This window comes from Dipodomys merriami, unplaced genomic scaffold (genome assembly GCF_024711535.1).
Source record: "Dipodomys merriami isolate MVZ:Mamm:240054 unplaced genomic scaffold, mDipMer1.0.p SCAF_21, whole genome shotgun sequence".
Classification (NCBI taxonomy): Eukaryota; Metazoa; Chordata; class Mammalia; order Rodentia; family Heteromyidae; genus Dipodomys; species Dipodomys merriami.
Window position 1 is genome coordinate 16052405 of NW_027203493.1, and position 13920 is coordinate 16066324.

At 39.9% G+C, this 13920-nt stretch overlaps 1 protein-coding gene across 3 annotated transcripts in view; it reads left to right on the forward strand.

Moving 5' to 3' along the window:
• Positions 1-10054, forward strand: part of Slc1a2 (solute carrier family 1 member 2) — a 135742-nt gene extending 125688 nt beyond the window's left edge. For all 3 annotated transcript variants that reach the window (XM_070032593.1, XM_070032594.1, XM_070032591.1), the window contains exon 11: positions 611-10054. In XM_070032593.1, the coding sequence (XP_069888694.1) occupies positions 611-682 (72 nt within the window). In that variant the 3' untranslated portion in view covers positions 683-10054. The remainder of the gene's footprint in view (positions 1-610) is intronic.
• Positions 10055-13920: the final 3866 nt, after the last annotated feature.

The following is a 13920-nucleotide window of genomic DNA, read 5'->3' on the forward strand; positions in this document are numbered from 1 at the left end:
GTCAGTGGCTCTTAGCTCCTCCAGAAGCTGAGATCTGACGATCACTGTTCAAAACCAGCCTGGGGAAAAAATTCCATGAGAGTCTTATCTCTAATTAACTACCAAAGTCCTGGGACTAAATATGTGGTTCAAGTGGTAGAGCACCAACCTTGAATATTTGAATAAAGAGATAGTACTGGCAAAAAAAAAAAAATGAAATTTCCCTGGTCTCAATGTAACTGAACCTTTTACATGCATGAGTAGAACTAGCTGCCTAGTTCTGGATTATTTTCCTCTGTGGTTGTATGGAGTAGCACATATCACTCACTATATTTAAAGGGGTATGTTAATGTATGATGGGTTTCTAGCTAGTGAGATAACTCACAACCCTAAAAATATAGTAGAAATTGTCTCCCAAATTGTAAAGCATCTGTAGTCAAGTAAATACGGATATTTTAGTTTTCAAATCATGGTTGAGCACCAAGGCAGATCAAAATCAATTCTGAAGGAATGCCATTTGAAACAAACCATTCAACCCTAGCTCTAGTGCTTCTCCACATAACCCATGGTTTTGGTTTTGGTTTCCTGGTTTGTAGCTGGTAAGCTGGATGTTGATGATAATTATTTTCAGGTAACTCTGGCAGCCAACGGAAAGTCAGCTGACTGCAGTGTTGAGGAAGAGCCTTGGAAACGTGAAAAATAAGGATATGACTCTCGGCAAATTCTTGAATAAACTCCCCAGCATATCCTATGGTAAAAGATGCTATAACCAAGCTTTCTTTAAAAACAAAAAAAAAAGGAAAAATGCATATATCTCTATGTTTACTTAATCTGTTAGCTGAGGCTTAGAGGAGCTGATTTGAGTCCGTGACACGGTGCTGTGTCTTTGCCAAATAATGCTTCCTAACCATGTAATTTTCTCACTTGTATTACTGTTTGAGTGGATCTGCTGGAGGAATCACTTTGAAGATACATCCTTGCCAGCTTCCTTTTCTGTCAATGCAGAACTGTGGATGCTCTTTTTCCCAGGGGACATGGCAAAAGCAGTGTGGCATACTCCAGGGATTTGAAACAATGAGCACACACCTGGTGTGTTGTTCCTTAAAGTGTTCATGTTTTGCCTTGTTATGTACAAGAGATGTTGTTAGAACCCTGCAGAGATGACTCCCCTTCAGTACAAGATGGTAGTGTTTACACCTGCATTGAGAAGAAGCAAAAAATGTGTCATAGGGAACTCTTGACATCTTCTCATTTGTATGCTCTTTAAGTTAAATATTTCAAAGAGAGTTTTAAGTGTGGGGGACATACTCTCAAAGGAATTATGGAGCTCACAATCCCCTTCCTCTTCCCTTATCTAGTCTGTGGGAATTATGGTTGAAATTTCCAAGTACATATCATAATTCTCTCTAAAGCTGAAAGTGAAATTAGGAAGTATTTTTGCACCTAACTACTGAGTATATTGACAAAGAAAGGAAGCAAAGTCAACATAAATTTTAACCTGATTTACATATTCAAATTCAATTGATGTTTGGTTTGCATCCATCAGGCAAGGTTTGGATCTCCATTTTGCTTTCATTGTTTTAGAGAGATTTCAATCCCTAAATTAGTTCCATTATATTCTCACCCACCTAGATAGCCAGATTATTGCATTTTTGTCACTCTCCCAGGATACTTATATTGGCTCTTTTCATACAATATGTTGATATAAGAACATCCTTGGTATATCTAATATGTGGAATGATTTCTGCTATATCAGAACACATGACACCACTTATAGGACACATTTGGGAGCAGAGCCAGTTTTCCTCCTCAGTGGGAAGGGAGAGAAAGCATACATCCATGTAAAATTGTGAGAAGGTCACCTTCCTATGTTAGTGTTCCTGGTTCAGACAGCCTTGAACCAGGAACTAGAGACAAAGGATAGCACTACACCCTCTCACATGGAGTCCTTCTCAAGTCTGTGAAAGTTTGCAGGAATAACTCATATCATTGGCATTGGACAGTGCCTGCCATGTGGTAGGTAGCCAATAATTCCTTAATGATTGCTTATACAAGCTAAATTTTTAAATGTTTTTACTATACTTTTTCTGTTGAATAACCCACAGTATTTTTTCTAAGGTTTCTGGGTTTGGGAGACTTTTCTGGGGACTTGAATCATTGAAAAATAAAGTATGTTCAACCCTAAGGAAAGGTAGAACCTAAAGAAATGTAGGCAGGAGTAGGGAATATCACCTAAGGCCAGTAGAGGTTTGTGGAGACACTGATGAGTAGTTACAGAATCTAAATTATCTGAGGAAAGGATGTTTTAGATATCATCTCTCCTTATTACTTACTCTTGTAACTGAGATTCTAATTATTTTTATCTCAAAAGCCCTAGTTTGTTTTTATAATTGAGCAGTATTAAGCAGATTTGTATTTGGTTATATTTAGTTACTTATTTTTTTAAGACTGAGTCTTGGCTTTGTAGCCCAGTCTGGCCTTGAAATTCATGATCCTCCTGTCTCAGCTTCTCAGATACTGCGATTGTAAGTGGCTACCACCAAGGCCAGCTAGTAGATTTTTAAATGATCTTTATCTTCTTTAGATAGACAGTTAATAGGGTGGCCAAGGACATGAGCCAATGCAATAATGGTAAATGTATCATTTGGAGCAGATGTGTGGGCCAAGGGAACAGTTGCTGAGTTCAACTGTGAAGCTGTTTAAGATTGCCTTTGAATGTGTCTCCCTATGGTGAATCAAAGCATTATTATTACTTTTTTTTTTAATGTGGAAGGCCGACCTGGCATTTGTGTACATGCTACACTGACATGTTTCTCAAAGGAGTGGCCACCGGCTTGTTTTCTCAAGACTCTATCTGAAAATGTTTGTGGTTCATTTTGTTTTCAGCTTTTCCCTAGCTATCCTGTTAGTTCAGAAACATATAAGGAGACAAAGTTCTTCAGAAGAAACAAGGTGCACATTTTCACAATGCAGAATTTTTCTGCCTTGAAATTATGTGAAATACCTCACGAAAATACTCGTGGGAAATCATATTCATCTGGAAATTCAGTAAGTCATTTATCACATTCAGGACTAGCCTACACATCCAGAATGTACATGGAATTGAGTTATGACTCTGCCCTTTGAGTTGTTTGGGGCCTCCTTCATTCTTTCCACTCCCACTGAGAATTCCCTTACCCAGAATATGTGCCATAAACAGAACAGATGGGTCCAGGGTATACTTCCATGGCCTTGGTTTAAATAGGATGCCTGCCAGTTACATATATAAATATACCCACATAGACCCATCCTGGATATGAATGCTTGTCCGTTAATCTTTAATAATGCATAAATGACATACACACACATACACACACATTCTCTCTCTCTCTCTCTCTCTCTCTCTCTCTCTCTCTCTCACACACACACACACACACACACACACACACACACACACACACACACACACACATACAAAGCAGATAAGTTGCACATACTATATCCTGCAGGGTTTGTAAGGTAGGGCTTTGACAACACTGTTTGTTTGTTTTATATGCTCATCTATTTTTTTTGTCGGTTGTGGGGCTTGAACTCTGGGCCTGGGCTCTGTCCCTCAGCTCTTCAGCACCCCTTCTGACTCTTTTTTAGGAATAATTCAGAAGAAACGCAGTGAAGTAGACTTTAATCCTTCCCTTCCTCATTGCTCACCTTTGGGAAATCCAAGTAGAACCATCTCTTAACTAATTACTAAAATGAAACAAATTCAATCCCGTCTGTTAAAAAGAATGACTTGCCAGCCAAAGTAATGTGCTTTCTCTTTGATTATTGTGGATATCCCTTTACCTTATACAAAGTGCTTCAAAGAATCCAGGCAATCAGCAGGCTCTACGCTCACGGCCCCCCAGCAAAGTGTTTTTAGGTGACCTCAGGCCTTGGTAGCTATTACATTCCATTGTTTACCTCCCATTGGCTATAAAAACATAGCCTGTGTTCTCCTAGCCCTCAGAAATTACTAGTCACTTGTTAACCTGGATATTCACAAAATCTTAATGAAAGAGTATCAAAAGGCCTAGCCTCTGGGTTGAGGCTCATGGAAACTGAGAAAGACTTAGTGGTTTCAGTTGGGGGAGGGGGTGGTGAATCATATCTGGTAGATAGTTCCAGGAATCACAGTTACTAGCTGATGGGGTCTCAGTTCATTTGCACTCATGACTGGAGGAATGTGACACTTGCAAGTGGCACTTTCTAAGCTTACTAACTGGATTCCCAAATGGAAATCCAATCTTGCCATGTTTTCCCAAGCACCATACTTCCCTTTGTACTCTCACTAGCAGAAGTATGGTTATAACTTTTTACTTTTGTGAGGATCAAGATGCCTATGTAGCATTTCCCAACAAACATAGCAATAAATCCATGTAGAATAAATTCCCCATGGTTCTGACTTGGGAAACAAGTCTGGACAGCTTTTGCCTGGTTTAAGAACAAAGAGTTCATAGCAGATACACCCCATGGGGTGGTTCTTCCCACTTAGCTGCTCTCAGGGGCCATCCAATGGCAGGAGGTGCTGGTTCTGCTTTGCATAGTCTCCAACTGAACTCATTCCAATCTGAGCAAAAGGACCAAATGGATTTTCAGTTATGGTAACAACTGAATAACAGGATATCAAGGTCTGGGTATATGTTAAGAGTCAAGAGTCTAAAGTGAAAGTTTTATAACTGGTTGTCAGAGAAAATGCATGGTGCCGGCATCTGTAGTAGTTTCTAGCTAAACCCAGAATAGTAGTCACTGTGTGCCAACCAGGCCAGTGACTCTAGAGGCAAATGGTTCTTCTTGGGTGGGGTAAGTTCAAAACTGCTTATGAAACATTAGCTTATGGTCCCTATATCCCTCTTTCCCACTCTTTCTACTCCTTCTCTCTTCTTCCATAGCTTAAAGGACAACTTCATAAATGGCCCTATAGTGTACAGATTGGTTTTAGAACAGATGGCAGGGAATCTTCAGTTGAGTAGCATCTAATTTCATAATGTAACACAAGTCATCAGACAATGACACAGAGGTGAGGAGAAACGGTGTGGTTTGGTAGAGGTAACATTTGATTTAGACCTTGCCCACTTTTAGCTGTAGGGTTTACACAAACCACTTTCTGTCCAAGCTTCCTTTTCCTCTGTATGAAAAGCGAAAGGGTTGGATTAAATGAGCTCAAATCCCCTCCAAGCCCTGAAAATCCATGGTATTATAAACTCTGCTTTACTTCCTTCTTTCTTAAGACACCTGCTACTGTAAAATTTTACTTGTTTATATCTTATGTCCTAGAAGTATATACTAATGGATAATCAGTTCAGATGTTTTTCTTATGGCCTTTGAGAAAAGTTCAATTTAAGCCTTTATTACTTAATGCTTTACAACGAGCTTGGAAGGTGACCATGTCAATTGGAAGTTTCTTGGTGTTTTGAGACACCAGTAAACAAACATCCTTCTATAAAAGTTCCTTTGACCCAAACTCACTGTTCTCATAGAAGTAGCTCTTCAGCTCAGGGAAATGTGCTTACAGGGTCACCACGGGGCCTAATACGTCACAGCTGCACTTCAGCTCTTGCATCATTCCTGCTGAAGCAATAGAGCCCACTCTCAATACTCAGCCCACATAATTTCCCTCACATGCTCCTCACTGCCAGCCCAGTATGGGATTTCAGGAGCCATTGGCAAGTAAGTTTGGTGTAAGATATGCCCAAGTGCAGCATGAGTCTGTAGAACCCCTAAGCAATGCACACACACACACACACACACACACACACACACACACACACACACACACACACACACACACACACACACACACACACACAGACCCACTCACAAGTAAGCTGGGCTGAGCCCTTTCTCAGGAAGGATATTTGATTGCATTCATTTTCCAAACTTCCACGTGGTTTACTTTTTTCATAGACATCACGTTGCAACTAGAGAAGCTCTTTCTTATAAGAATGGAGTTTAGTTGATCATTCATTTCCTCCTTTTAAATTCCCATGGAATGTCTAGGTGGATGAGATTCAATGTATGGTCCATAGTATGCATGTCACTAGCCAAGACCTTGAAACAACTTGCATTTTCTGGTAGTCTTGCCATGGGCCAGTGCTTGCATCTTTTCCTTTGGCTGACCATCTTCTATATACAGAACGAAGTTGGTAATACTTGTGTGATGAGCAGGTTTACTGCCAGAGAAGACTTCAACTCTTGAGACTTGAGAGAGCAAGATGTAAAGCGAAGACAAAAAGGGCTCAACTTTTTTGTGGCTGTTTATTTGGTTTCTTTCATTATACAAATGACCTAATGCAAAAAGCAACAAGATAAACAGATTCTTCATTGATCCATTTAAGAACATCTGGAGAGTAAGAAAAATTCCTAAATTTCTATTTCTTTCTAAATTGTATCCTGTATAATTACTGATCAGGTTTTTTTCCCTCTCTGTCTAGCCTTGCTTTACCTTCCAAGCTCTGAGAGATTATCCATTCTGATATTCCTAAAAGTTCTCCTAATTGTTAATCAAGGACTCTTTGTGCCAAGTCTAATACTGGAGCAGATCTTTCTGCTATGCAGAGGAAGCACTTGACCTAGAAAATGGGTAACAACAAAATCCCCAGTTCCTCAGGGACCCAATTCCCTAGGTGATTGTTGGAACCTAACAACTGACTGTTACCCCTGCGAGCATCCCTCCCTGAGGTGCAGGGATGATGCAGTCAGAGCCTACCTCTGGGGCTCTATTACTTCTCATGGAAACCACTTAGCTTGCCTAGAAGCAGCCCAATACCTTTGCAAGGGATAAACAGACTCACTAACTAAGGAAGTTGGCCAAGCACATCTCCAAGGGTTTCTCCCTCATGGAGTAAATTCTCTGCTATATCTCATCAGAAAGTTGGCTCTCTGGGGTTCAACTCCACAAGATCAGACTTGCCTCACTAGCTCACTAGCTACTCATCCTTTGGCATCCATACTCTTCCATACTATCACCTTACTTCCCTCTTTTCCTCCTTCTCCAGAAAAATCTCAGCATTGATCTCCATATTGCACAGCACAGATCAGATTACCTGGTCACTACAGAGATTTGTATATAAAAACTACTGTTTTGAGAAGTTTTGTATATTCTTTTTTCTATTTGTTTTTTACAGCTTGAGAAGAGAGCTGGCAAACTGTGAATCTAATTTTCTCTTGTTGCCAGCAGATATATTTTGGCTTCTTGGTAAGAATCTATGTTATACCAGGAATAATACATTACCCTTTGATCAGTATTGCACCCCCAAATCCATAAACTACTTCAGCCCTATCTTCTTTCTTACACAAATCCCCAATTCTTCTTTGCTATTATTATTTATTTTTAAAGAAAAAAAAAGCATGAGAACATGTATTTGTAATCCTGGATAAATGTTTAATATTAATTTAGCCTTTCATAGTATTATAGGTTAGTATCTATTCAGAAATCATAAAGATTCAGTACAGACAGAATCAATCTATTTAGAATCTCTAATTTTACAAACAGATATTTTCTTATGGAATTTTTCTATATAACCACATATGTAGAATTATAATGAATTAGAGCACAATTTACAGCAATTTAGAACTACCGATTTTTCCTGAGCATGTGGTCACATTTGAAAATTTTAAGAATCCTATCCTTAGTGATGCATTGAACAAGAGCAAATTAAGAACAACCAATTGCTGAATGCCTATTCGTGGTTTGGATATACATCTTTCTTACTCAAGGAATGGTGCTGATTTTTAAAAGAGGTTTTGACACCAGGCCTTGTTTTTCCAGCTGGGCATTCTAATTTGTCTTTTCTCTAAGATGGACAAAGGTAAGGTTGCAAAGAGTGACTATGTCAGTATCAGACTCTCACATTCCCTTTCAAAAGTGTATATGCAAATTGGCTTAGGAAAACTTTGGGTAGCCACAAATGAGGATGGATATCAGAACAGATTTGGTGCAATTTAATTCTTGCCAAGAACAATGGTACTACAGGTCACATCATTATATGAACTGACCACACATTTTTAAAGATAATTAAAAACAACTACTTTAGCATACATTACCAAGCCAGGCTCCTACCACAAGGTGCTGGAGGTGGGGGCTTTGCATCACACTGGGATTGTTTATGAGCAGCCCAGATAGGTTTTTGTCCTTAAGTGAATAACAAATGATATAACCTTCCCATAAGGTAAATCAATACATTAACCACTGAAAAGGCAAGATGTCTTTCCACCTCCAAACACACTTGGTTATATGTTGGGGCGGGCTGTATTTTATCATATTTTCAAAAGAAGTCATTTATATAAAAAAAGCATAGTAGTGTGCATTTGAACCTGCTCCTCACTAAGCAAACAGATTATATGTGCCCTCAACTGGCTAAGATTGTATCTGTTTTCAAGTACAACTAACTGTCAAAGCATGAAGTTCTTGTGTGTACATGCTGACCCTTGGTTTGCGCATGAAGAACAGTGCCTATGCACTTTGTGTAGCTATAATGTAGGTAACCATGTGTAATTTCAGTGAAATGGTGTATAGATGTATTGTATTTTAATTTAATGTGATTTTTGGCTGTTCATCTAAATGCGATAGACATGTTGATTAGTGTTTTGTTCTTTTAAGACTCATCTTTTTCTTCTTAGATACCTAGGAGCAAATCATTTTTTCTCCTTTCTTAATGTGGTTTGGTAATATATATGAGTGGGAAAATGTATCTATGAATCCTTTGTACTGACAATTGTTTGAAAAAAAATCTGTGTGTCCAGAATCTTTGTAAATACACAATTCAGAGTAGGGATGGGTTGCATTTGCATCGTGGTTGTAAGTAAAAAGTCATCTGATATCTGCATAATCCATGATGGATGCAAGTGCTGTGGAGCCTTTGTTGGTCTAAGCTTAGGTAGGTTTAGAATGAGGACGTTCACCTGCAGTGAATAGTTAGAGTCATTTAGTGTATGGGGCTCAGAGAGCCAACAGGTCAGCCTGCTCCTCTGCTCATGAGCAGTGTGTCTTCAGGGAAGGTCAGCTTCTCTGGTTTCCAGTGCTTAGAGCTAGAAGGCTCCTCCCTGGCCTCTTGAGTCAGAATACAAGGGACCAACATTTACTGACTAGCTGCCATGTTGGTGAAACCCCATAAAAGCACAATTCTGGCAGCAAACTGCCAACTTGTCATAGAGAGGACACTAGAAGCACAGGCACAGTTATTGTACAGCCTTGGAGGTTGCAGAGGGACAGCTAAAGTACAGATCCCATAAATGTGAAGGGAAGATGACATCCTCTACCCAGTATGCTCTGTGTGAAGGCTTGAAGTGACTGCAAAGGAGATTAAGAAATACCATTTTACTATTTCCTCCCCATGCACACAAGTCTGTCTTATTGCCAGTAAGTGCAATGTGCTCAGGTCACCAGTCCCTGTAACCTTCTTGTCCTTTCCAAGGAGAGAAGAATTTGCCATGTCCTGCTTGGAGCCCTGAATGGCTCTTCTCTTTCCACAGGGAATAGAACCTAAGGCCATGCAGTAGAACTGAAGATCACAAAGCACTTAAGGTGTACAGTGTCTTTTTCAGATGAGTTGAGGTTGGGGAAATGTCCTTGAAACATGTGGCTTCTTCAAACTCAAGAAGAAAAGCTTATTGAAAGGAAACTAGCCTTTAGGTAGGAGTAGCTTTGAAGATTCTCATGTGTACATGTCCAGAATGAAAGATAAGAAGTAATTGTTTCCCTCACCTTCACAAGTGATCGGCAGTCATGCAGCATAGAGCACTGATAGCACACAGTTTGGAAAGACTAATCAATGAATACAGGATAAGAACTTCAGCTAACCTTGATGTGGTTTCTTATTTATGGCACTAGTAGATGCCTTGTGGGCAAAGCACATTTGGGGTAGTTGAGGTCTTTCATTTCGCCTTTAGCTTTTTAAGCTTTCTTACAATGTGGACTGATGACTGTAACACTTCATGTGTAAAATAACTGGATATTCTTTCTATGCTGGAAATAACCTGTGAATCCAACATGATTTCACTAAGTGTTTTAACTTTTGTGTATATATCTCTCTCATCAATAAATGTGCATTCCAATTTCTCTTGGCTGTTGTCTCTTCTTGCATTCACATTTCAGTTTATTGTTAGTCATAGAGGGTGTCTTACTTTCCACTATTAAATGTTGAAAAAGTTTTTAGAGTGAATCCTGTAGTTTTTAAATAAATATTTTTCTAAGAACTTCAATATATGATGGAGTCACTTTTAACGATTAACTAGTAAGCTAGGAAATTAATGATAATCAGTCAGTAGAAGCTACCTGCTAAATCTCAACAGCTGAAAACAACCCCTGTTTATTTGACTCATGTGACATATTGATCACCACCCAACAGAAGATTCAACAAGAAGTGTCTTAGTTCATTTTGTGTTACTACAGTAATAAAACACATGAGACTGGATATACAAAGAAAATGAGTATTTTTATTTTGGCTCACAGTTTGAGATGGTGAAATACCATTTTGGGTGGCTATATTCATTAAGGACTTCTTGCTATATTATATACACACATGGGAATACAGCCCATTAGTGGGTGCAGGAATTACATTGTAGCCTTACTCCCCTGTGTGTTTTGCTTGTTTGCTTTCAGTTTTGTGGTTCTTTTTGTTGTTGTTGTTGCTTTTTTGTTTGATTTTGAGACAAAGGCTCATTAGCCTCACCCTCACTATCTATTCACCCTCACTCTCTATTCTAGACTAGCCTTAAAACTGCTAGCCTCAAACTCAGTATCTATTTCTAGGGTGGCCTTAAACTGATGATCCTCCTCTCTTAGCTTTCTAAAGGCTGGGATTTATAAGAATGTGCCACCACACCCAGATTATCTCTTTGCTTTTCAGAAAATAGTTTTTATCACATCTATCTGAACACCTAAATAAGCTCTGATTATTTTTAACTTTCATCAAAAGGAGACCATATTGAATGGAGTCTTTTTTCTTTTTTTTTTAATGGACAATGTGTTTCTCAGTCCATCCATATTGTTCCAAGCAGCTGTGGTTCATTTTCTCTACTATGTCACGCTAGGATAGTCTGTGAAATACACCACATGTTGTCCACTCATTTTTCTTCCAATGGATTTGTTGTCCTTTTTCCAGTTGTTTTTCTACATCAAACACTGTGTTTTTTGTGAGTGACCCAGAAGGCTTTGGTTGTCTGTGCATCTAGATGGGATGATGATAATAAATGTGTGTGTGTGTGTGTGTGTGTGTGTGTGTGTGCCTGTTGTGTGATAGAAAAGTTCCCATTCAGGATTGCATAAAGTTGCAGAGCTTCTGCAGGGCAAATGACATAGCTAGCAAGATCAATAGAAAGCCCACCGATTGGGAGAAGATCTTTACTAGCCATACAACAGACTAGGGTCTCATATCTAAAATATACTTGGAACTCAAAAAATTAAACCCCCCAACAACAAATCCTCAAAGAAACAACTGCCCAATAAATAAGTGGGCGAAAGACTTAAAGAGAAACTTCTCTGAAGAAGAAAGAAGGATGGCCAATAGACACATGAAGAAATGTTCAACATCCCTAGCCATAAAAGAAATAAAAATCAAAACAACATTGAGATATCACCTCACTCCAGTTAGAATGGCAAAAATCAAGAACTCTAACAACAACAGATGCTGGAGGGGATGTGGACAGAAAGGAACCTTACTTCATTGTTGGTGGGAATGTAAACTTGTTCAACCACTTTGGAAAGCAGTATGGAGGTTCCTCAAAAGACTTCACATAGAACTCCCCTATGACCCAGCAATCCCACTTTTGGGCATTTACCCAAATGTTTACAAACAAGACCACACTAAAGCTACCAGCACAACCATGTTTATTGCAGCATTATTTACCATAGCTAAGATATGGAACCAACCCAGATGCCCCTCAGTAGATGAATGGATCAAGAAAATGTGGTATATATACACAATGGAATTCTATGCCTCCATCAGAAAGAATGACATTGCCCCATTTGTTAGGAAATGGAAAAACTTGGAAAAAATTATATTAAGTGAAGTAAGCCAGGCCCAAAGAAACATAGGTCCCATGGTTTCCCTTATTTGTAATATCTAGTATATGTATGAGTTAAGCGGAAAAGGTCAGATAATGTGATGTCAGGAAAATGAACCCTTAGATGTGTATTTTAATGTTTTCATGCATGTGTTTCTAATGCATTTATAAGATTATTTCTTTGTTGCTTTGTATGTCCCTCCCCCACAGTATAACCCCTGCTTTCACTATATTTGATGTCAGTATAACTTGTGGAGGAGATGGGGAAAAACCAGTTGTTTAAGGATACAGGTGGACCTGTTGCAACAATGAGAAGTACAAGTTGTCATGTCCAAAATGAGCTTTACAACGTCGGTGCGGGGGGGGGGGAAGGGGGAGGAAGGAGAAGGATTGGGATTGGGGGAAGGGGGGAGGTTGTGAAGGGATGTGAAGGGTAAACAAAGGAGGAGGCTGCAATGCTTGGTAAGAAATGTACGCATTATCCTGCCCATGTAATTGTAACTCCTCTGTACAGTATGTTCACAAATAAAATAAAATTAAATTAAATTAAAAAAAAGAAAAGTTCCCATTCAGAATGTCTGTCTGTTCATGGCCCCCTCAGTGAGCTGGCTGTGAACCCCTCTCAGTGCCCATGGTAATCCGTACACTGCTGCCCATCTCTGGAGTTCATTTTTCCAGTGGCCCACTGAAGCAAGCAAGGCCTCTCTAGTAGGAGGGTTTAGAGTTATAAGTGGAGCCTTCTTTCCTCTAGCTTACCAGGGAAGGCCTTTGAGTTACAGATGTAATGGTAACTAGACAGGGACCACTAAGTCTTTCATGTCCTTTGAGCAAAAATATGTGAGGTACGGTGGATTCCATCTAGTAGCAACAGGCTACTGGTTAGAAGATGAACAGTCATTTGATAGAGGAAGTTACAGAAAGTCACACACACCCAAAAATCCTTTCCTACCAAGAATTTCACACCATACTTTCAGCTAAGCCTCCTGTCTTAATCAGTCCTGACTGCAATAACAGAATACCATATACTGGTTATTGTTTTTTGGTGGTACTGGGATTTGAACTCGGGTCTTGTGCTTGCTCTTGTAAGCATGCTACCACATGAGCCATACCCACAGTCCTTTGTGATTTACTTTTTCAGATAGTCTCATTTTAACCCAGTCTTGGTTTTAGACTATAATCCTTCTACCTCTGCCTCCCAACTAGCTGGGATTACAGGTATGTATCACCATGCTCAGCTTGTTCAGTGAGAGAGAGTCATCTTTCTAACTTTTTTCCAAGGCTAACCTCAAATCACAACCTTCCTATCTAACTCCCAGGTAGCTGGGTTTACAGATATGAGCCACCACAGTGGCCCTAGATGTGGTATTTTATAAACAAAAGACATTTCTTTCTCATAGTTCCAGACAGTGAAAGTCCAGAGTCAAGGGGAAATGTGTTTCGGTTCCACTGAGGTCCCTCACTGGGATTCCAGATTGAGGGCAATGGAAATGGGGGTTAATTCCGCTCCCGAGGGCTCCATTCTCATGAGCCGATCACCTCCTTAAAGCCCTACTGGATGAATCCATCCATTGAGAGTTGGACATTCAACATGGGAATCTGGGGAGACATAAGCATTGTGTTCCTAGCCACCTAGCTGCCTCACACCCGAGGACACGAAGGACAGTATCTCTGAAGAGGATGTACTCTGTGGCACATGACCCTTGTGGGTACTACCTTCCAGGCACAGAGACAGAGACAGGCAGTCAATGCTGCTCACCTCAAAGGTCCACCAGTGAGGGACCAATATCAGCCCAGACAGCAAGGCCAGGGCGGGGGGTGGGGGGTGGGGGCGGGGGTTCTGTCCATACAGGTAACATGGGTCACACTAGAAGACAGACCACAAGAGTCCCTGGCAGAAACACTTTTTCTTCCTGGTAGTTG